Source organism: Polypterus senegalus, chromosome 8, assembly GCF_016835505.1.
Source record: "Polypterus senegalus isolate Bchr_013 chromosome 8, ASM1683550v1, whole genome shotgun sequence".
NCBI lineage: Eukaryota > Metazoa > Chordata > Cladistia > Polypteriformes > Polypteridae > Polypterus > Polypterus senegalus.
Genome location: NC_053161.1, coordinates 140,272,033 through 140,295,501, shown reverse-complemented (window position 1 = coordinate 140,295,501; position 23,469 = coordinate 140,272,033). Strand labels below are relative to the sequence as shown.

The 23,469-nt window shown below is 35.8% G+C and overlaps 1 protein-coding gene across 1 annotated transcript in view; it reads left to right on the top strand.

Annotated features, from left to right (window-relative positions):
* The window catches only part of LOC120534599 (EF-hand calcium-binding domain-containing protein 6-like), a 234,833-nt gene that overhangs the window by 97,182 nt on the left and 114,182 nt on the right, over positions 1–23,469 (top strand). Inside the window, exon 15 of the mRNA XM_039762188.1 lies at positions 2,457–2,714. Coding sequence (XP_039618122.1) covers positions 2,457–2,714 — 258 coding nt within the window. The remainder of the gene's footprint in view (positions 1–2,456; positions 2,715–23,469) is intronic.

The following is a 23,469-nucleotide window of genomic DNA, read 5'->3' as shown; positions in this document are numbered from 1 at the left end:
TTTGTAGCAGCGCGAGACTTCTGGTCACATGTCTGCAAAAGAACCTATTTGAGGCAACTATTTTTACTGGCAGTGGCTCAGGGGAGAGAGTTTTTATTCCTTGCATCCCTGTTATACCCTCTGATCTCCTATTTCAATTCAAACGCCTCCAGTTTCCAGTAAGGCTCTGCTTCACAATGACAATAAGTCTCAGGGATAGCCCTACAAAAGGTTGGCATTGATTTGAGGAAAGATTGCTTTTCACATGGCCAACTGTACGTTGCATGCTCAAGAGTAAGCTCAGCGCACAGCCTGGTCATATTACAACCGGAAGGCCGAACTGACAACATGGTATACAAAGAGATCCTTAACAAATAAGTATTGGTATATTTTTTTTAAAAAGGTTTACTTTTCTTCTTAAATTTTAAGACAATACTTTACCTTGGTATATGTCCGCTTTGGAATAAGTCCAACTTGGTATACGTCCTGTTTGGACGCAAAAAATTTTGCTTGGTATACGACCTTTGTTTGGAATACAACTCGCGTACTAGAACACCGCGCGCTACCCTTGTTTACCTCTCTCGAAACAGAGCCACGACTGCCCACGAGTGTCAGTACGCCAGTTGCTAGCATTCAGTGCACAACCCACGCTATAACTTTATGTGAATTTTCACGTGATTTTGTGTTTTTCGCGTAAATTTGAATTGATTGTTGAAAAGTATGAAGTTGGCATGTGTATTCATGGGAACGGATTAATCATTTTTCCTTTATTTGTTATGGGAAAAATTTGTTTGGTATAAGTCCAAGGATCGGGAACGGATTAAGGATGTATACCGAGGTACCACTGTATATATATATAGTGGTAAGACAGCCCCCCGTACGCAGACAGACTCAACACCAGATGTCCAAAACACACACGTTTAATGATATTCTCTGCACTATACAGCATCATACAATGCTCAATTAGCCAACTCCTTCCCTTCTTTCTCTCTCTTCTTTTTCTGCTTCCCTCGCTCTTTCAAACGCAAGCTCCGTCCTCTTCCTCCCAACTCTGGCTCCTCTATTTGAGTGAGGCGGCCCCTTTTATAATACCCTGGATGAAGCACTCCGGGTGTGCCTGGAATCTCTTCCGGCAGCACCTCCGGTTGTGGCGGAAGTCCATTATACAGTCCATAATCCTCCGGGTGCCCCCTGGTGGTGGCCACGGGCCCCAACAGGGTTGAGCTTCTAAGCCCCCATGCAGACCAGGTTGGCTGCCCTTTCCTGTACCTTTCCAATACCTCCCCTGGTCCTTTCATATAGTTTATGTAAAACCTCATACAATCAATTGATATTGGCAATTAAACACTGCTTAAATGTAAATGTACATGCACTTATAGGTTTTAATCATTTTTAATCATTAATTGCACTACAGCTTTTTTTCTTTTAAACTATACATTTACTGTATTTATACAGGTGCTTTTTTTCTTCAGTGTATCAAATAGATATTCGTAATTATTGAGGTGCATTCATAAATATGAGTTACCATTTTAATTATGCAATACATGTTTCTTACCAAAACTTATGCTGTGTGACATGCATAAACAAACACAGTACAAATGTTTTAAAAAGCCGCAAATGTATCAAATGTGTCTAAGATCTTCATCAAGGAGACACCGGGATAACATGCTTATCAAGTTAACAAGTAAAAAACTAATTTTGCAATTAAAGTAATATGCATGCTGTTTACTAATTTCAAATTATTGTTTATGTTTTGGTTTTCTAATTAAAAATGTGAACTGCTGTATTTAACACAAGCTCACTGTCCAAACTCAGACAAGTGGTGTCCATTTTTATTTTTTTTTTACTTTAATTAAACAACAATATAAAAAGGTCTGAATTTATTAAACTAGCTTTACTTGCTGTTTTTCTAATTACATAGGATGACTTCTCCAATTGCCATTTTTCAGTTTATTACTCCACTTTTTTATGTAAAGGCTAATATTTCAACCTTCTCTCACTTTTTGATAAAACAAGCCTTGACTTGCTGCTCCTTGTTTACCGTACTGCAAAAAAAATAAAAAGTCATATGCAGGCCTGACTACCTTATCACCTCGTGTTAAAGGGGCATTACAACTAATTTACCATAAAGCTTAGCAGAGCAGGATTCTTAAACATCATTTTTTTTTGTGATCGGACAATTTACCGATCATCAATCGAGTCTTTTGTAGGGAATAGATGGCCAATTTAGATCAGCAGATGATCGATCAAAGCATAACTAGTTTACTATATAAAAATATATGTTACAATCTAAAAGTATAGTTTGTATATTCACTACATAATGTTGGTTTGTTATCATGGTTTAGACCTACATTTAATCTAATTTGTGCTGCAGATCACGAAATGATATAAATTAAATAACTGGAATGTTGCATAAAAAAGCTTCATGAATACTGTGAATGGTAATTGCAAATAACTTCTTTTTACTTTTGCTATAGCAATGGCCTAACAGTCGCATCTTTCATTCTAGGTACTCTACCATACGAATATAAAATAGTGATTGCCGGAAACCACGAACTGACTTTTGACCAGGAATTCATGGCCGACTTGATAAAGCAGGACTTTTATTATTTCCCATCTGCATCAAAACTGAAGTCTGAGAACTATGAAAATGTCCAGTCCCTTCTCACAAATTGCATATACCTGCAGGACTCAGAAGTGACAGTGAGAGGGTTCAGGATATATGGCTCCCCATGGTAAGAGAGAGCTTCAAATGTAATGTCTGTTAAATTGGTCTAAAGTATTATTTGCATTTGTGGAGTTTGTGAAAGGCAGAAAATCTGGTCAGTAAGCAGGATCATAATATATCAAAAGGCTAACTTGGTTCATCACAAGCAGTTTTATGTTTTTGCTTTTCAATACATTTCCACTTCTTGTACAAGTAATGTCTTATGGAAAGACTGGCTTGTGCTTTACAGCAGTTATAATCAGCGTTTTATTTAGGTTTTGTGTTAGCTTTCCTTGGGCTTTTATCAAAAGTTCTTCTTCCAGGATAGGGTTGTGAAGCTCAGAGAACCTATTTGTGATTTTTTTTGTTTTGCTTTACATTTGTTTTCGTAATGTTAACAATTCTTTGTGCCCTCTTGTAACACCATTTTGTTTTTCCAATGGACACAGACATTTTGAGGAAATTCTGTTGATATGCCATTGTAATGTAAGGTTAACCAGAATTATTTGGCACGTGACATCACTGTATCAAAGATAAAGTTCAACGTCATAAACTTAATGGTTGTCTAAGATTGCATATAGGATTCAAAAAGACTTGTCTGTACAGTTTTTCTTTACCTGTTTTCCTAAGTAAAAATGTCATCATATTTCATTGACTTTTTGTTTTCTAACTTGGCTTGACATTTTGATTATGATTCTTCTTTGGAGGCCTCATGTATAACAGTGTGCATAGAATTCACAGTAAAACATGGAGTATGGACAAAACTGGAAATGTGCCTATGCACAAAAAATCCAGATGTGTAAAACTGTGCGTACACCAAGTTCCATGCGCTTCCCCTTTATAAATTCCAATGAATGTGTAATTTTCCACATCTGCATGAGCCTAGAGCCCCGGCTCAACTCCTCTCATATTTTTGCATATTTGAATATGTAAATCAATATAAATAGCCCCTTTCATTCTGTGTTTGGTTAAAGACAATGGTAAAAGCACATATATAAAAGAAGAATTTCACTGAATGCGAAGATTAGGTCCTACTCCGTGAAGTGCAGGCAAGGAAAAACATACTTTTTGATGGCTTAGGCAGTGGTTTGAGTGACAAAAGGAAATTAATGGAGTGAAGTTCAAGCTCAGAAAGTCGCATAGTGCCCAAAATAAAAAAGAAGTGGTCAGATGTCAAAGTCGAGGTGAAAAGGCGAGATGCAGCCCATTATCTGAGTGTCTTACAGAGTCATATTAGGGCACAGTGAAAAATAAAAAATAGGGACACAGTGTAGAAAAAGGTTGAAATGTAGACTTTAATCTCCAACTTTCCACTTTAATCTCGTAGTTTATTTTCTTATTAAAGCAGAACGACATAAACTTCAACAATGTTTAACTTACTAGTTTCTCAAATCCCATCATAACTAAAGTAGCACTTTAAATGCTTTGTTTTGTATATGTTCTTCTATGTGCTCTATGTGTGTGAATCAATACGTGCTTCTTAAACCGGCTTTCTCTTTCTCCGACAGGACACAGAATCCATTACATTCGTGATATTACAGCTCTCTGAATACTTAAAATACTGAGATGTATATGTGATATCATTTTCATGATGATAGGAGTTAAAGCATGTTATTAAACATGGGAACACGGTGGTGCAGTGATTGTTCATATCTCACACTAGATGCTTGCTGCACCATGCGCGACCTTCGATGAAATACTTTATTGTAGCAGTACTGCCTCTTTCAAACGTACTAACCTCCAATTGCTGTTTTTACTTTTCTTTCTCCAAATACCCTATCGCCACACAATCAGCTCTATAATAGACGTTAAGCCATCTGTAAGCTTAGAACGTAAATTCTTCAAAACTGTTAAAGAACATTGAAATATCTTCATAGTACATGTTTAATTATTCTATCCATCTATCCTTCCAGTGTCGTGCCAGCATCAGCAAGAATACAGTGCGAGGCAGGAACAATCCGTGAACGGAGCGCCAGTGCCTCACTAGCGCTGTGGCACCGTGTTCTCACATGTTTAATTATTAACAATTTAGATTACTGTATTTAAATGAAGTTAAAGTTTTATCTGTATAATATAATAAACATATTTTTCTGCATTTCATCTTTAAAATGATATCGTCATCATATGTAAATACGTGCTATATGAAGTGGCTCAGGTTTTGCAATATTATACCTGTATCGCAAGTTTACAGCAAGGTTATTGTACTTATAAGTACAAACTGTTCTAAAAGGAGCACATGATGGACTGATTGAGTGCGTTTATAGTTCTTGTGATGAAACTGTTTCTAAACCGCGAGGTCAATACAGGACAGGCTCTGAAGCGTTTGCTGTGAGAGCAGTTTAATAGACAACATGGCTAAGGCTGCGTGTGCTTGATGCTGTATACCGATAATTCTCTTTCTGATCAGCTGTTGTACAGATGTGATTCCCCACTCAGATACAGTGATATAAATACTCCAAGTGGTGCAGTGAGAGTAATATGGAAAAAAATGATCCAATGTGGCAATCCGTAACGGAAGCAGCTGAAAGAAGAAGAAGGTGCAGTGAGAGTAACAATGCTAATAGAATAGTTTCACCATTCTGTGGATCATTATATTGTTACAGGTTAATTACAATCAGATGTATTAAACTAATAAACAATATGCGGTTAATTTCAGTATATTTGTAAAGCCGCCATCGTGGATGTGGATCTAAGAAAGAAAGGGTAACCACACTGGAACAGTAGCACTGCTTTGACGCTGGGTGCCGCCAGTCTGCTAAACCGAGCTCAGAACTTGTGTACGCCAGGGTATAAGCTACCATGGAAATGTGTGTAGCTTTACGGCAAGCTTAGGTTTTATATATCGCGATTTGAACGTGGAAACATTCTTACGCAACATTTTTAGATGCAATGGTTGTGCCTTGTTTGATATGTGGTTTGATTTTGTAATCTCATTTAAGACTCAAGAATGCGAAAACTAAAGCCTCATAGTGCTGATTTTTTTTGATAGAATTGAAAAATACTTTTGAGTCCATCTTATTCTTGTAAAAATTAGTAACAGCAATAGAATGAAGCACAGGATTGAATATCAAGGGTCAGGTTTAAAAAGTACAAAGAACTGTCACTCCTACTAAGAAAAGTCCAACAAGGGCTGTTGCATGTCTTTGGCAATTTGAGGCTTACTGATTCCTAGTAGTTGTACAGGCTTACTTACAACTGAAATGAATCAATTTATTTTGAGACATTTTAGGGCCCCACTCTGTTTTCAGATATAATTAATTATCATTAGACATATCTTGGGCTCACATATCAATTGATATTATTACTAATGTGTCTCCTTCAAGAGAGTTACACGCTTTTTATTCTGTGACTGACAGATTTTTACAAATGTGAATTTTGTCTCTCCAAATATTTCCTTTAGCTTCTGCTTTTTAGGTTATATTTTTACTTTGCATTTTTCAAAAACTCTTCCCTTGATAGCATACTGTTCTAATACTCAGATGTTTAGAGCTATGTGTTATTCACCTTTTAAAGGTATGTATGTTTGTAAAGCACCTGTTTTGGCTATAACTTTGGGAGCTTTATAAGTACCCCCCAAAAAAGTTTCTCTTAGTAGTATTAAATTGCTATAGATTAGATTATATGAGAAGATGAAGAAGGCTCAAGCAATTTTGGAAGGGTTTCAAGATAAGCATTGTTGCACACAAGCTGCTTAACATTTTAAGCAAAGAGTATCATTGCCCACTAAAAGACCTTGGATTTAGGGTTAGGAATCCATAATGGAAGATCTTCCCTAGAATGACTAGTTCCTATCAGATCATGAAGCAATTTGGCAGTTTTAAATATTATGTCTGGCTTTTCTGGCACACTTAACTTACTAATCAGCTCTCCCACTTGAAGTCTGTGTTTACTGCAAGATTATGTCATCATCACATTGTTCCAATTCTAATTATTATTGGTGGTTCTCAGGAATATGAAATTCAGGAAGTGTTGCACAATAAATGCATTACCCTAACTTGATCAAGGCTTTATATAGGGATTCATACCTTTATAATACTTGGATGGATGTGTTCAGTGACTGTCCTGGGTTTTTGGGCTATCAGAATGATTGTTTTGGAATTTTTGTTTGTCATATTGTTATTTCTTTACAATTTCAGGTTACAGTGACATCAATTACATTTCATTACTGTTTAAAATTTTAAATATTTGGACCTTGTCCATTTTTCAGGTCATAGCTGCCCATTGCTGGTGGCACTTCTGCTACTACTAAATTTTGTGAACAAGTAGGGCAACCTGTGACATAGAGCAAGCTTTGCATTCTTACTTAAGGATGAGAGCCACATATGCTTATAGTCTGAAGTTTTCAAGAAAAGAGGGTTGCATCTCTCAAAGCTGTAATTAAATCAAACTAAACAAAAATGTTCACAATTTTGACATTCTTACTCTGCTTTGACTTTGCCCTTTAAAAATTATCAAAGGTATTGATATTTCTGACTGTGTTTCTCTTTGACACTATAGTTATCCAAGACTCTTAATTCAATATACTGATTGTACTACTCCTTGTGGACACATTAATCAGATTATGATGTCTTCAAGCTCTCCACCCCATCTGTCTGTATTACTGGAAGGACTCCTTTCTATGTGTAAAAGAATATTAGCTCTGTGAGCAGAGAGACATCCAGTGATCCTAGTAGAATAACAACTGTCAGAGTTTTTTCAGCCATTTGAGTCCGGAGGTGTAAGTCCTTTTTTTTTCTTTCTCTATTGCTATATTTCTGCTCTATCATGGAGTAGGGGAAAGTTTTTACTTTCAGTTTCAGTAAGTATGCAACACTTTTGAGGGCTACAAATATATTTTTTACATATAGAATTGTCTAAAATTATTGTAGCCTGAACTTTGTTTTTCTTTTACACATTGCCCACTAGGCCAGTCTTTACCTTTCCTTTGGTATGCAAGAAGAGAAAATTGAGAAATTATTAACTAAGAGAAAAACATTTGCATTAGTATGAATGACTTAAAGATGGAAGGCAAAAGCCATAAAATAATAATTATATTTCTGATGCATACTACATATTCTGCTAAATGCCTCAGTTAAAGTTAACAAATAAGGTTGACACAAGAAAAATATTGCCATTTAAAGATACCCCTTTGTTTGTAATTTGCCAAAGAGTTTTAAAATATTACAAGAAATGTTTATGGATTTTCTAAGGTTGCTAGTATTACAGCTATAAGCCATCTTTAAGAGACTTCTTTGCATTATAAAGATGTATTTAAATATGCAGTAAGTAAATTGGTGACTTTTTTCTTTTTATTTAATTCAAAACATTGAAATAGGCTTTTAACATCTTCTGTTAAATTGACTCTGCAATTTTGATTTTATTTTTAATTACATGATTTTTGGCTTATCATCTTTATATTGTAAATAATGTTTACAAATCTGTGGTGGGCTGGCGCCCTGCCCAGGGTTTGTTTCCTGCCTTGCAGTCTGTGTTGGCTGGGATTGGCTCCAGCAGACCCCCGTGACCCTGTAGTTAGGATGTAGCGGGTTGGATAATGGATGGATGGATGTTTACAAATATAATGTAGTGACTTTCTACCCCGTCAGTCTGCTCTAACATTCTGACATAAATTGTCACTTGTTAATTAATTAAAGGAGTGTGTATTACGAACACAGAAATTTGAAAACATTTAGCAAAGTGTAAAACTAAAAAAAAATACTAAAGTAACTTGCAATAACCTTCGTTGCTTAATTATGCAGTGAACGGTATTATCTGTTTATGAGAATGCTGAGCACCTTTTTCAGTGAAATATATCATCAGGGCTGTGCATAGTAAAGTCTACATCATTTTAGAGATGCCCATTGAATTAACAGCATGTTTGCAAGGAAAACCAACTTCAAGATGGCATTTAGGTCTAATTAATACAGAATACTAGCCTGGTTTTAATCTAGTGTCGTAAATGACAAAGACATATTTATTTCTAATCTGTTTACATAGCAGCTTAGATTGCCAGTTCTTGAATATATACTATTGCATTCACTTGCACCATAGATAATAAAGTAATAATGTACCTGTGTATGCATTTCTTGCTATTTGAAACTTCCAAGTAGTCACCGCTTGCTTTATCTATTTTTCAAGGTTGGCAGATCTAATATAGGACCCAATCCCGGCAGTCTATTACAGGAAGGCCTTCTGAATTATTATTATTATTATTTGCTGTTTCTTGCAGCCTTCATTCATACTTTTTCACTGTTCAGCACCTCTTTGTAAACGTTACCATAGGTCTCACTACTGCAAATGAGGATTTTCATTTTTATGGCATACTGTACACAGTGCACAGTTTCAATGTAATTATTGTGTTATTTGGTTAAGTACAGGGTGGTGTACATATTTTGAAATTTGATAGCTGTATTCTGCGTCTAGGATGACGGAACTGATTCTGTAAAAGAGTAAAGCTTGACACAGCAGTTGTTCTCTTTATTTCTGCAAATTCCTTTTGATTCCTCTCTGACTAAGAGTTTAACTAATTTTCTGTCCTGTATAGGACCTACTGTTCAAACTGCACTTTTTAAGGCCCTGTTATTTTCTTGAGTTTAATTGGAATTACAGTTGTCTAATTATGGGTAAAGTATAGGTAATACAATAATAACAAAACAAAAGTAGCTGGTCTTTTTAAAACCATTAGTCCAATAAACAATGTGTACCGCTGCTTGCAATTTCTCCTTTCTAGAATGCTCATTCATTGTTTATTTTGCTTAACCTACTTATTCTTCTACAGGGCCATGTGGCATAAGACAGGAGTTAACATTAGACTAAATGTCAGTCTATCAGTCTCACTCCTTCAGTTAGCCTGACATGCATGTACTTTGGGAGTGAATGGAAGTTGAAATACTCAGAGATACCCATGTGAGCACAAGGAAAACATTTACAATCCCCGCTGACAAGCATCTCAAGGCTGCTGAATGAGCTCTGTATGCTTTGTAAAGCAGACAGATGAGTGAATGAAATGACACATGAAGGAGTGAATGAATGAATGAAACATCCATCCATCCATTATCCAACCCATTATATCCTAACTACAGGGTCGTGGGAGTCTGCTGGAGCCAGTCCCAGCCAACACAGGGAGCAAGGCAGGAAACAAACCCCGAGCAGGGCGCACACACACACACACACACCAAGCACACACTAGGGACAATTTAGAATCCCCAATGCACCTAACGTCTAATAGAAAGATAATCATAATCACTTATTTTTAAAGAAATTGTTTTATCATGATTGTATTTTATGAATCCTATAGATGTATAGTAGGTTGCAGTATTACTTTTTGCCTTAGCTGGGTGTTTCTTATTCTAATGGATGATTTATTCTTATCAAATCTCTCTCTCTTTCTTTAATCAAAAAGAGCTCCTAGTTTCTATGTGTGTCTTTTTCAATTACTTCACATGTTGCCTTTACACAATACAGTTATTTCAGTATGTTTCAGAAATTCTGCCTTAAAGGAACAACATAGAGAATGATCAGTACAATTCAAGTAATGCAACTTTACATGCAATTTGTCATTCACAGATCACTGGCTTCCTATATCTGAATGATAATGCAATCAGAGAGCTCCGAAAGGAAAAGTAAATAGATAATAGTGGGGCTTGGAAATTAAATTAAAATAAAACAAAATTTTTAACATCTCAAAATACACAATCACTTAAACTGTAAAAAATGACAATACTTAATGGATATAAATGAGCAGCTTCCTTTAATTTTATACAGCATAGCATTTAACATTTTACTAGAGTAAGGTTAACTGTTACTTTTCAAACTGAAATTTGAATGCTTATGTGAAAGAGATTGTTATTTCTGGATTTTTTTAAATAAACTTTTCTATATGTATATACTAGGGGGCTTTGCTCACCCACCCCATCCCCCCAACTCGCCACGCGCTAGCCACTTTGTGTCTCTAACGCTTGCGTTGTGAAGGGGATGGCTGAATGCACACTTTGAAGATGCGGACGGATCACCTGCTTGCTTACTGCTTCTCCTGCCGTGCTGCTTGTTCAACTTCTTGCACTGCGTGTTGAACGTTTCAAAGCCTGTACAGCAGCTGTCCTTGCTTCTCTCACTTACGCACCCCCCCCCCACATCAGGGGTACGCTAAGCGCCTGCCACTTTGCGTCTCTGCCACTAATGTTGTGAAAGGGGGGGCGGGGGCTGAGCTGCGTGTTCTGCTTGTTGCGCTGCACGTTGATAATTTAAAACCCTCCACAGCAGTTGTCCTTTGATCTCACTACTTTGTCTTGAGGGACGTTAAAGTGTATCCCGCAGGATGACAAAGTGTCTCTTGCGGTACGTCCGCGCTGATTATTACATTCCTTATTTTCTGAATTTGCACATAGATTATTATTGTTCTCTTGTGCATCCTTTTTGCCTTCTTTTCTCTCTTTCTGACGCCAAGAGTTGTTCACGTGCCATCTAGAGCGAATAACATTTTTAAGTGCTGGGAGTACATGAAGTGTGTCTGCCCAAAAGCATTCTTGTTTCTTGAACTTGTTTTAAATTGTTTGTAAGTAAGGCATTACGTGCAAAAGTCACTGTCTCATGGGTTTTGCTTCCTAAGGTTGTAATGTCTAGTCTCACGTGACGTCAAAGTGTCTCTCCGAGATGATCACGTCTCGACCCAAGATTTTTTATATAATAGATAGATGTGTATGTTTACACGAATATATACTCATATGTATATGTTGCTATTATAGAACAAAGTACCATTGCCTGTCTCACCTTAAACATGGTGAAGGTTTGATTATTTGATAAGTTCTGTACTTTTTCTAAGTTTCTAAGTTTCCTAGTAATTTTCTACAGTCTATAAGATGCTTTACTACTTTTTAGCTGTGTTTATTATCTATGTCAATATAAGCTTAGTCAAACTGGCTAAAGCAGAACAAAGCATTCACTTATTATTCTCAGATAGATGTACTGAATTAGGGTGAATGCAGAACATAGGAGCATTTATTTACCAAAGCTCAAAAATGTTTTAGAAATATTTTCAAAAATTACATTATAGTGTAATTTTTTAGTTTCTAGGAGATAGCTTTCCTAATGTATAGATACAATCTGTTACTAAATAACTATTTTATACAGTAGTCTTCCTTATTTACAATTTTGCCACAATTGCCGATTGTCTCAGTAGAGGTTAGGACAAACAAACGGCACTTTTTGGAAATTATATCACATGAACTGTAAAAGAATGAGTCTCAACACACTGGAAAGTTTTGGGGCAGCCACCCATATATTGTCCCTGGCTGCAAAAGGGGCTTCGAAATTGGCACACATGTGCATATGCTGAATTCTAGACTGAACTCATGGTTAATGGAAAAGATGGCGGCTTTATAAGCAGAAACTGGAAGTGATGTCATCTAGGCCCGGAACCGAAAGTGACATCTTTCTGAGTGGTGAAACCGAAAGTGCCGTCAGCCTGGGCACCGGAGCTGGAAGTGACGCTGTTGATGTTGAAACAGACAGGTTTTCCCGTATTTGGTCTGCAGAGATAACAGAGGTAGGTTTAGTACACCCCACCACCCCCTGGCCTGGCGGGTAATCACCTTTACTTGGTCCACTCAGCTGTCTCATCCTTCACTTGAATCTGATGCTGTGCCATCTTTCTGCGAAAGTGCTAAAATGGCTTTAATGAATACTTGAAGACACAAATTCCAACTGAACTTTACCAAAATATACATAGTTCGTTGAAAGGAGAGTTTGGGAGAGGTGAACCAGCCAGGTCTTCATTTATTTTAGGTTAAAAAGGATAGGCATAAAAATAAAAAGTTATGGAACTCAGTCTAGAAGTGTAGTGTACTTGTACAATATTTTCCTTGTAACATGCAAACCATGGAAGAGCATAATTATTCCCACCCTGGCTTTAACAGACCAGTTATAAATACCATCACTAGCAATATGTGAAAGTTTGATGACCCAGGAGGAGGTGGACACAGGCTTTAAGAGAGACAGTGAAAATGAGAGAAAAGGTGTATTTCCAGATTACATGACCTGTTTAGGTGCACAGATTGATTCATTTGATTGACCAATCTTTACTTGGGTTTTGCACTTAAAGTTCAAAGGGACATCTGGTAAGGCACTAAATCTTAAAAATTGCTTCTTGTAGATACTTCCTGTCCATGCTGCTTTTATTTTTGTATGTTTTATCATCGAAGAAATTAACAATTAAGCTTCCATTATTAGCTGAACATGATAATTCACTGCTGTCCCCAGTTGTTGAGATATTGCCTCTTCATTCCCTGTCATTGCAATTAAGATATTAAGGATTTTATTAGATGTTATTTTTTTAACCTGTGGCAGTTAAGGTGAAAATGTTAGAAATTTAAAAGAATCTAAAATCAAACTTAGGTAAAAAAAATTTGATTATGTTGTTGTCTTTTTTTTTTAATCTTTTTTGGACAGAAAGTCCTTCAAATTTATTGAAGTATGTCACTGTAATTTGTGGAATCAATGTTTTAAATTTTTGTTTTCATTCTCTGTTTTCTTAAATCCTGACTCTAATTCATGCATCCAATTTCAAAAAGATTTTGGAAAATATCCAGTTGTTCCCTATTCCTCTCTTAGCTTCTATTTACTGGATAGCATTTTTTCCTGGAACCCTGCAAGCAGCAGATTATGAAAATGGATAAGTCGATAGACAGTGTTTTTTTCTTGTCTACTCCATCCAGTATGATAGGCAGTAGTGAATATCCTCGGCTTATTTAATTGGTGCTTTACACCACCTTAATTGAGCCACTTTCAGTTCATTTTCAGGAAATGCTTTGTTCTCTTGACATCTGTTAAAACGGCAGACTTTCTCCCCCTGTTGACTTGCTGTGTAGAATCTGAATCCACACAAATATATCTATTTGCGGCTCTGACATGGAAAATTACCTTTTCCGTTACAGGGCTGTCAGTGGCCTTGTCTTTGAGAACAGAGACATATATTCATTTCCAGGCCATTTCTAATATCTTGAGTTTTTCATGCTGAGCTGCATATTGTTTAAAATGATGACACTGATTGCCACTTATGTTTCCTTTCCTTTGTGTTAGTGATCCTGTACACCCAGGTGGTAAACTGTGCTATTTGTTTTAATGACGCATAAAAATATTCTTTCTTGACATTTATTTTTTTGTTCTCCATTGGCTATATTTTCAATGCACAAGGTGTCCAGAAGACGCCTTATCACTACTGAGCCACTACTTTGATTTTTCTTGATGAGAATCAATCAGGGAATGGTAGCTTTTGTCTTTTCTTGGCAAATTACAGTAAATACTGAGTTAATTGTGTAAATATAGGGTACCTTAGTGTGCCTCCTTAATCTGAAAAAAGAGCGCTAAAATTATATTGACTGCTGTGCTGTGTAAACCAAAAACTCATAAGGGAGGGATAAAGAAAAGTAGAACACAAAGTTTCCAAGAAGAAAACAAAATGTTGTGTGCCCAGCTGAGCTAGGCTTCACAAAATCTAGTCCTCAACTGTTAGGTAAGGTGCTTCATCCACTTGCTCACTGCCCAAAACTACTTTACCCGCTTTTTCATTCAGTCTATTTGCACACACCCACCCACAGAGTGGGGTTTGTTCCACTAAATCAATTCCAGCCTCATAAATTAATTTGGCCACTTGCAAGAAGCAGCTTTTAATCTCCATCCCTATGGCTTCTTTAAAGCTAATCCTCATTATCATTTTAGGGTGGTCCTTGGGTTCTCCCACTGGATCTTCCTCTAGCTATCTGGACTGCTAGCCTTCCTCAATAGACAGTAGAGTTCTGTCAAGCATGTGCTCGCTGACATTGCCTTTAGTGACATGGAGACTGAGGTGCAAGGGATGAGAACCAGATGATGTCATATGCTGCACACACCATCTCAACAAACACAAGATAGAAACAATAAAAAAAAAATAAAATTACTTTTTTAATCCTAAAGGAAGGCAGTGATTTCATATAGGCACAAGGTCAAGTACACTTAAACATTAGGAAAACAGGTTAAGTATTCCAAAAAGAAAACCCTTTGCTGCTAAGTCACAGCTTTTGGGAAGTGCTACTAGATTTCTGTCACTCTCATGACCTATTTTGTCACTTCAATACCAGTGGGCACCATTCAAACTAATAGGAGTATACATCTACTTGAGGCTTCTGGTTTATTAAACTGATATTTGGAATAGCACTCTTGTCACAAGGCTGCTTTTTTCTTTGAAAAAAAAGAAACTGTACAAGGGGTCTGCCCCTAGTTATTTGCCAGTCATATTGTTGTTTTTGCCCTGGTAACGGGAGAACTTGTTAGATTGTTGCAGTTGTATTTTTGTGAATACATTTCTTTAAGTGTACAGTTTCCAAAATACATTTTTGTAGACATCAAGGATAGCTGGTCACATTATAAAAAATTACCTGCAGCTACCTACAAATTATGTCAACTGCAATCAACTGCAGTGCATCTGATTGGCACCACTATGTCGAATGGATGTAATCAGTGTTCATTAGAGCCATACAAATGTGCCAGTGGTACCTACCAGAGGGTATTGTAAGATTTTTATTTATAGTTTAATTAATGAGTAACTTGAAGAGCTCTAATTATGAAAGTATGAATTCAGTGTGAGTTAATAAATGTCCGCTTCATAATTATAGTAATTATTGCTTCTCTTTTATGTGATCAAATTTGTATTGAGTTAGAAAATGCAAAATAGAAATAAACAATTACAACCAATTTTAAAAAAGTAATACCTAATGTTCACCAACCCACCACCCAAACCACTTCCTCTCAAAGCCCTGTGTAAAAGATATTAAGTATAAAAATGAACACATAAAGACAGTGCCTACACAGCCATGAGGGAGACGCACAGCCCAATCATTGGGACAAAATTAAAAGTTTACTGTGTCAGCCTTTCCAAATCATCGGTCATTGGTCTACCAGCATCCTACCAGCTGAGGGCGGATATCCATTTCTGAATTTTTTTCTGAATGAACCATTAATCTGTGAGGCAGAAAGCTCAAGCGGTTAAAGTTTGATAGAGAAAGTTTTAATAAATTGGCAAAAAGACAATTCAGAAAATTCCACTCAAAGATGGATACTACTTTTTTTGTTCCAAAAAATGCATTACAAAAGAAGTGTTAATCCAATCAAACATATTTGTTACTGAAACAATATTAAGAGATTTTAAAAGGCTGTTTATTCAGAAATATAAGTAATCCCATATCACAGACATTTGTTATCATATATTAATGATTAATAGAAGCCTTCTGTGTTATATAACCCCATATTAAATAAAAGAATAGGAGTTTAGTGGAGACTTTGGTAGGAGCCCAGGAAATGTATTTTAGAATAATATTAATAAATTCTTGACAAATTCTAAAGGAACTCTGCACAGTTCCATTCAAAGAAAACATGATTTTCTCTAGTTTTAGATAATATAAAATATTTTCCATCTGAGTTACAGAAAGTACGTGAGAATTAGTGCTAAGAGACATGCTAAGCGTGTCTGGAATAATTCCTAACACTTCCGTAAAAAGATTTCTAATGATCGTAAATCCTATACTATCCAATACATAAGAAAATATCTTTTCCCAAGAGGATTTTAATTTTCCAAAGTCACAAAACATATGCCTGAACAAGGCTTGGAGATATCTGGAATTGTTCATAATTAGGATCAAGTCCCTGATATCATATTTTAGATGATTGTAATTTGGAGAGATGTGCCCGTTGTATGATGTTCAGCTGATTTTGCACAAGTTGAAGAAGAATGAAGGTTTTCAGTTATCAAATTCCACTTCTTGACTGAGATATTGATAAAGACATCTTTTCCCAGCATTGCTGAAAGTGGTCTAATGGTGAGCACTGTGACTATAATTGATTGGAATCTGAATATTTTTGGAGAATTAAGGAAGTTAAGCAAATTCATTTTTTAGAAAGTCCCTACATGTACATAGAAAATTAAGTGTGTCATGATTGTTCAATAATTTTTTAAAGAAAGGGAATTGGAAATGAAGGCTCCAAAACCTGTGGATGAATGTGACAGGTGTATTTAGAAAACAATGACAGCTGTTATTTGGCAGTCCATTGGCAAAATGTTTAAGCTGTGTAACATATAGATGGTGCACAAATCTGATTTGAATTTGTTGATGAATGAGGTATTTGGAAGAAAGAAGTATATTGTTAAAAGGGGTTTTCCAAAATAGAGTAGTGAAGGATGAGAGGTCATACTGTCAAATTAATTGTGAGGGTGAAGGCTTATATGCTGCTTTATGTAATGTACATGCAGTTGGCAACTGACTTTGTATGTGGAAATGAAAATAAGAAAAAAATGAAAGGGGATAGCAGTGAAGAAGAGAAGAATATACAGGTAGTACTCTATATTTCTTAAGGACTGGCCTCGGCTAGTAAAAGAAGAAAGAGTGAGAAGGAGTAGGAAACTTGGATTTTATGTTTGCAGCCCGGACTTGTCAATGGTACTGCATCTAGAAATGTGGTAGAACTGAAATGAGGCCTAAGGGACTCATTGTAGCTAGTTAGAGTAGTTATCCCCTGAGTTATGAGTCATACAGTTTACAAGGGGTTTCATTTAAAACTCTCATTCTATTTTCAAGAAATGTTGCATTTTATATTGAGTCCTACAAGCAAGCTGTATGAAAGGAAGGACTAAGTAGCAGAGCAGAGCAGCATCTTATTCTTTTGTGCAGTTAATCCACTTGCTTCTGCCACTCCAGGCCTCTTTCGACTTCCCACTGTAATGGATGAGAAAGAGGGCATAAGAGGAATGGCATTTAAAGAAGTTATCATTGAATTAATGTTTTCTTTCTCATTAATCCTGTCATTTACCAATGCAGTCACCATCCCATGCTGCCACCAACCAAAGTGAGTGTGATATTTCTTTTCTTGACTTAACTACATAGTTACTATATTGTTGTTGTTGTTTTGTTTTCTTTAAAGGTCAAGTGTTCTGCACATGAACAATGAGTACCACATCTTTACATTGTTTGTACATCCAAGTGTTCACTATTTGCTGCGATCAAGCTTAATTTGGGCTGGTAAACAGATGTATTATTGAGTCAATATTGACAAAAAATTCTCTTTATAGTGTGTGTTTGATAACTGCGGTTAACTATTCATTAATAATGGAATTCAGTATTATTATTGAAAATAATGGTTGTTCGAGCTAAATATATTTTCTCATTTCAGTTTTGAGAGTTTGCCTTAGGGTATTTTTGAGGTGATATCCGTAAAGAATGCCAGTATGGAAATGTGTCCAGATGTCCTTTTATCTGACGCGGTGTCCCAAGTGCATAAGAACTAAGGACCTTAGGTCTTAAGCTGAGAATTTACTTATAGCTATATGAACGTGAACGGGTAGAAACAAGTATCAACTCAATGTGAAGCCTTGATGGTTGCTAACCATGACGATTAAAACATCTTCAGATCAGACAGAGGGTGTGTGCCCAGTGGTATAATTCTAAATTTGGTTTGTGCAAAGTAATCTGACCTGTCAAGGATTAGAGTGGAGTGCTTAATAGAGGGAATTTAAGAATTTCAGTGAAAAAAGGAACGAAAAGATTTAACATCAGACCAATATTTGATGGAAGGAAGGGAGAGCGTGATGCAAACATCAATAAAACATGGAACAATGTTAATTTTAGTACCAAATTCCACTTTTTAATAATAGGTACTGTAATTGAGAAGACAAAGGTAGGGAGAAAAGACCAAGAGAAAATAGATTTCTTTAAAATATGGCAGTAGTTGGAAAAAATAATGTCCTGCACTCATTTAAAAATGCCACTGCCAATTTTATCAACGGGGCTGATAGTGTGAGAGAGGAGTGGTACCAGACGAGAGAAGAGTGGGTTTGTACAGTGTCCCCTAAGAGTAAAATGCAAAATCCAACAAAAACAACTGCATATAATTAAAAATCAGTGTGTAATACTTAAAAACATAAAAAGTAACTAATGCATACAATAAAAAGTAGTACAATAAATAAACATAAACAATGAGTGCATTAAACTAATAAAAGAGGATGCCTGAAATAAACATCAAAAATGAGTGAGTAATATTAATATCAAAAATGACTGGGTGAATGTGATTAATTAAAAAATGAGCGTGCAAAAGCATCAATGGGTTCATGGAACTGACCAAAGCAAAATGCAATTCATTTTAGAAATATCATCTTGAAGATGGAAATGGAATCAGTGTTTTAAACAACTCCCCAAGCTCTTTTATAACTCCTTCAAAATCTATGTTTGATTGCATTTGCCCTCATTTATGTCACAATGAAGTACACTTAAGTTGTACCTGGAAAGTAAGTTGTGTGGACTTATTCACAGCAACCATCTGCTCAAGTTTACACTTTTTAAATCTTCAGAGAAGGTGGTGAAGGACACATCATCATTAAACCTTCTAACACCAACAATACTGGAATCTCTGATAGCAGATGACATTATTTATGATCTAGGATGAGCTTTAAGAGGAAATAAGTATAAAAAAGGAAATAAGTGAGTGATCCTATAGAGATAGCCTAAAATACATTCACCCATCCCCAAATGGCCACCTATTATTGTTTCACTTTTAATATTAGAACATTAAAAAAATTGTGAGAAGAACAGGCCATTCAGCCCAACAAGCTCATACATCCTATTCACCTAGATTGTCTAGCATAACATCAAGTTAACATAAATCTTTTCACAGTTAACTGATAATTATCAATGAATATTTATATTGTGCTCTCTTGTTTAATGTACTTACATTACCATGTAGAGGGGGCACCTTACTACTGATCACTTGTTAAATTACTGATCATGAAACTACAGTGCTCATAAATGCTTAGTCATTCTTTATTTGAATGAGCATTGTTGTAGCTCATTAAATCATAAATAATAATTATACAAAACATGATACCTGATAACTCATTTCTATAGTATGGCCAATGTTCATTCTTTCATTAACAACATGCAGATCATCAACACAATGCTACTGTTGTTAATTGAGTTGTTTTTTGTTTTTCTGCTTTGGTACATTTTAAGAAGTGTTGGAAATGAGGTTCAAAAAGGCACTGTAAGACAGGCATTCAACCATAAAAAGACTATTATAAAATCATTTCCAAAAATGCAAATTAATTGTTAATGAAACTAATTTTAATTATTTAGGAACCTTTTTTTCTTTGCCTAATTAATTTTTTTTTATTATAATGGAGTGTGGTATGGCTTGCTTTGCCCCTTTTAAATAAATTACTTGCATATTTGTTTATCTAAAAGGCAGCCAGCAAACTGAAGCACAAATTCTTTACCTACTTCAGTGGACGAAAGATGCACTCTGGCAGCAATCTGGCTGATGCTTTTCACAAGGGATGTGGCGATGTGACAAAACAAGCATTTGGCTTATTAATCTTGATCTTAATCTTGTTTCAATGGGTTTAGCGGTCACCTCCTCTCAAGCAACCATGTGTGAGGAATGCTTACTTTTACTAGCAGGTGCCTTTTTTCCTCAAAGAATTTCCTCAAAGCATTTTTTTTTTAAAAAGGGTGGCACAAGGCAGAACCAGGGCCTGCCAATGTCCTAGGAGAAGGAGCATGGAATGGAGAACGGCCAGGAAATAAGTAAGAATGAAATTTATTGAGACAAAGAGTGATGTAGCTTGGGTAGAATAATAAAAAGTGCATGCATTCAGGCTATTATTTGCCAATGTGCTGGTCAACCATAGGTTTGAGGTTAGCATCCTTTTAGTGTGACCTTCCAGCCATAGGTTTTGACACATTGGAATGAAACTGGTAGGGTGGGGATTGAGATGACACCCTTTCTGGTAAAGGAGAGTTCTACTGTTTATTGATGAATTGCAGACCATGACACCCTGGAAAGGTTAAAGGCATATAAACATGGTAAAAGACAACTGACACTTATTCAGAGTTCATAATACAAAGATGTAGTCAAAATACATTGTATGTAATACATAGGTAAGGCAATTACATCAGGAAAATGTATTCAGAAACAGAAAAAACTCACTTGCTTTTAGATATTTATTGAAAAGACAAGATTCATATACTGTATATTTTCTGTCAATATGTGCATATATCTTACAGCATCTTGTTCATTTTGTGTTACTTTTTATTATTGTTCTGGTTGTTTGGTGATGCGTGGATGCAGTGTTAACAAGTCCTTCAAAGTCCATCCTTTCACATGTTTCTTCTTGGTGGACTGACATCATCCTTCCATCTTGGTTGTTTATTGCTTTAAGTAACTAATTTAGAACTCTCAAAGATGAAAAGTGTTGCAGAAAGCAATGGGGATTTTGTGAAAGTCAGTGAGTGCTTCAGTTTGGACATATGTTCCAGCTTGGTTTTCAAGTTCACACTGCATTTGCATTCATTTCTTCCATCTTCAGGCTCCTCTCTTCCATTTAATTATTGTACATGCCATTAGATGGTATTCTAAAACCTATTAAGTGCTGTGAAAGGTGAGAGCCTATCGCAATCAGCATCGCATACAAGGTAGGAATTAACCCAGGACTAAGTCAGGGTTGTGATTCTTGAAGAATAAAACACTGTATCTAAAAAAACCAAACAGGTTAATGAAGAATGCACAAACTCCACAGAGGCAACAACCTGACATGGTATTTAAACCTAGGATGCTGAAATTGTTATCATGCTGCCTACAGTACTGACCCATTTTGCATTTTAACTGGTCCAAATTCAATATGCTTTATCTGAACATATTTAAAGTTGGAGATCTAGTTAAATATATTTGCTAATAGCATAGTACATACAGTCTACAAGATAACTTCAATTATTCAGACTGTTGAAACATGAATAATTTTGAATATTCTCAAATTATATCTTATAAATGAGGTGTCCTGTAGGCACAAAGTTGTTTATGTAAGTTGCAGTAAACCTCCCAAGTCAATCAAAAGCAGCAATGGTATTTTTTAATACTAAAGGGTGTCTTCTTTCAAATAAATCATAAATTGCTATGTTGTCTGTTTCAAGTAGTAGTAAAATGTGTGATTTGCAGACGGAGATGCCGAGGCAATCAGCACGTCGCAGCTGTGTGAATCTGCTTTTATCAAAGATTCCAACTATGTCAAGCCATACACAGTGACATGCTCATTACCATGGCATGGCTGAGGTTCAGAAAATTTCAGTGATGTACAGTTGTCTATGATTGGTCATTCACACTACATGTCATAGCAGTACATAAAAGGCAGGAAATAAATTAGGTGTGTGACGGCTCATCTTTATTCATCATTATGTACAAGTGCATGGGGATTATTTGGTTGATGTGCAGTAACGCTTGCAATTTGTACTAAATGTCTTCTTCTTCTTCAAAAAAGAAAACGTGCAAGAAAAGTTTCAGATGCTAGTAATTGATAATATGAAGACATTGGCTCACAGTTTTGACTCTATTGAGAATGATGTGCTATGTTTGATTTGTAAGTATTGGTTATAGTCAGGGCTGTCTTAACAGCATTATAGGACGCCCGGAAAAGCAGTGCACTGGGGCCCCTACCTACACAACCATTCAGCAAGTCACAACATACATAGATTAGCATGGGGCCTCTATGCTCGTGGAGCCCAGTGTGCCCTGCTTATAGTATAATCTTTAAGCGTCACATTGTGCAGTTTTACAGTTTTAAGTGTAATGGGTTCAATTACCATACTAAGAGACAGTCTGCTGCACATTCTCCGTTTTCTGAGCTGTGCTGTTTTTATTTCAGTTGAGTGTACTGGAAATATTTCTTAGCATAATGTTCGTTATTGTTTTGCTGTCCCCAAAGCAGCACAAACTTTAATGTGGAGAAGCACCTGTGTCAGTATATCACAGCGCTTTCTATTTTCCTCATGTACCCGCGACCCAGCAACAGCCACTTGAGACCCAAAAGTGGTTGAGAAATACTGATTTAAGTGTAAGTGTGGAGTGTGTGACTAGCTCTAGGACTGTGTCCAGGGCTGTGTCCTGTCTTGTACCCAGGGCTTCTTGGAAAGGCATTGTTTCCACCTTGTGACTCAGCACTAGAAGAAGCTGGAACTAAAATGTATGTACAGTATGTACTTAGTTTATCTAGCGATGCTCCTGTCGATTGGCCGCTGATCTAAATTGGACACTTTTCACTACAAAAACTTGATATATATTTTAAGAGCAAAAAAGCTGTAGTTCTATTAAATATTATTAAAATAATTAAAAATATGTAAGGACATGTACTGTATATTTACATTTAAACAGTGTGTAATTGCCAATATCAATTAAATAATTGTGTGTCTGAGTGTGTGTGTATATATATATACAGTATATATATATATGTGTGTGTGTATATATATATATATATATATATATATATATATATATATATATATATATATATATATATATATATATATATATATATATATATAAATATGTGTGTGTGTGTGTGTGTTACAGAACTGGGGAAAACTAATTCTTTTAAGTAAGCCCTGTTTCAGACAGGTACATTACAGAAAATAAATAATATGACAGCTTGTAATTATGAGAAGCATTTATTTTTGTACATATAATTTTAGTTAAAAGTGTGTATTTTAAGAAAATTTTGTTTATTTTAGCATTTTTGTGGTCATAATAATAATAATAATAATAAGCCTAAACAATTTCATTTTGTTCTTAAAAAAATGAACATTTAACAGATGTGCTCTATAGTTTAATTATAAAAATACCAAAGTTAACATTTTAATACAGGACATAATGCTTCTGTGCAGCTAGTTATACAGGAGCTCAGTGTAAAAAGATTTTTAAAGGAATAAAGAAGAAAAAAATCAGAATCAGTATCACAATCG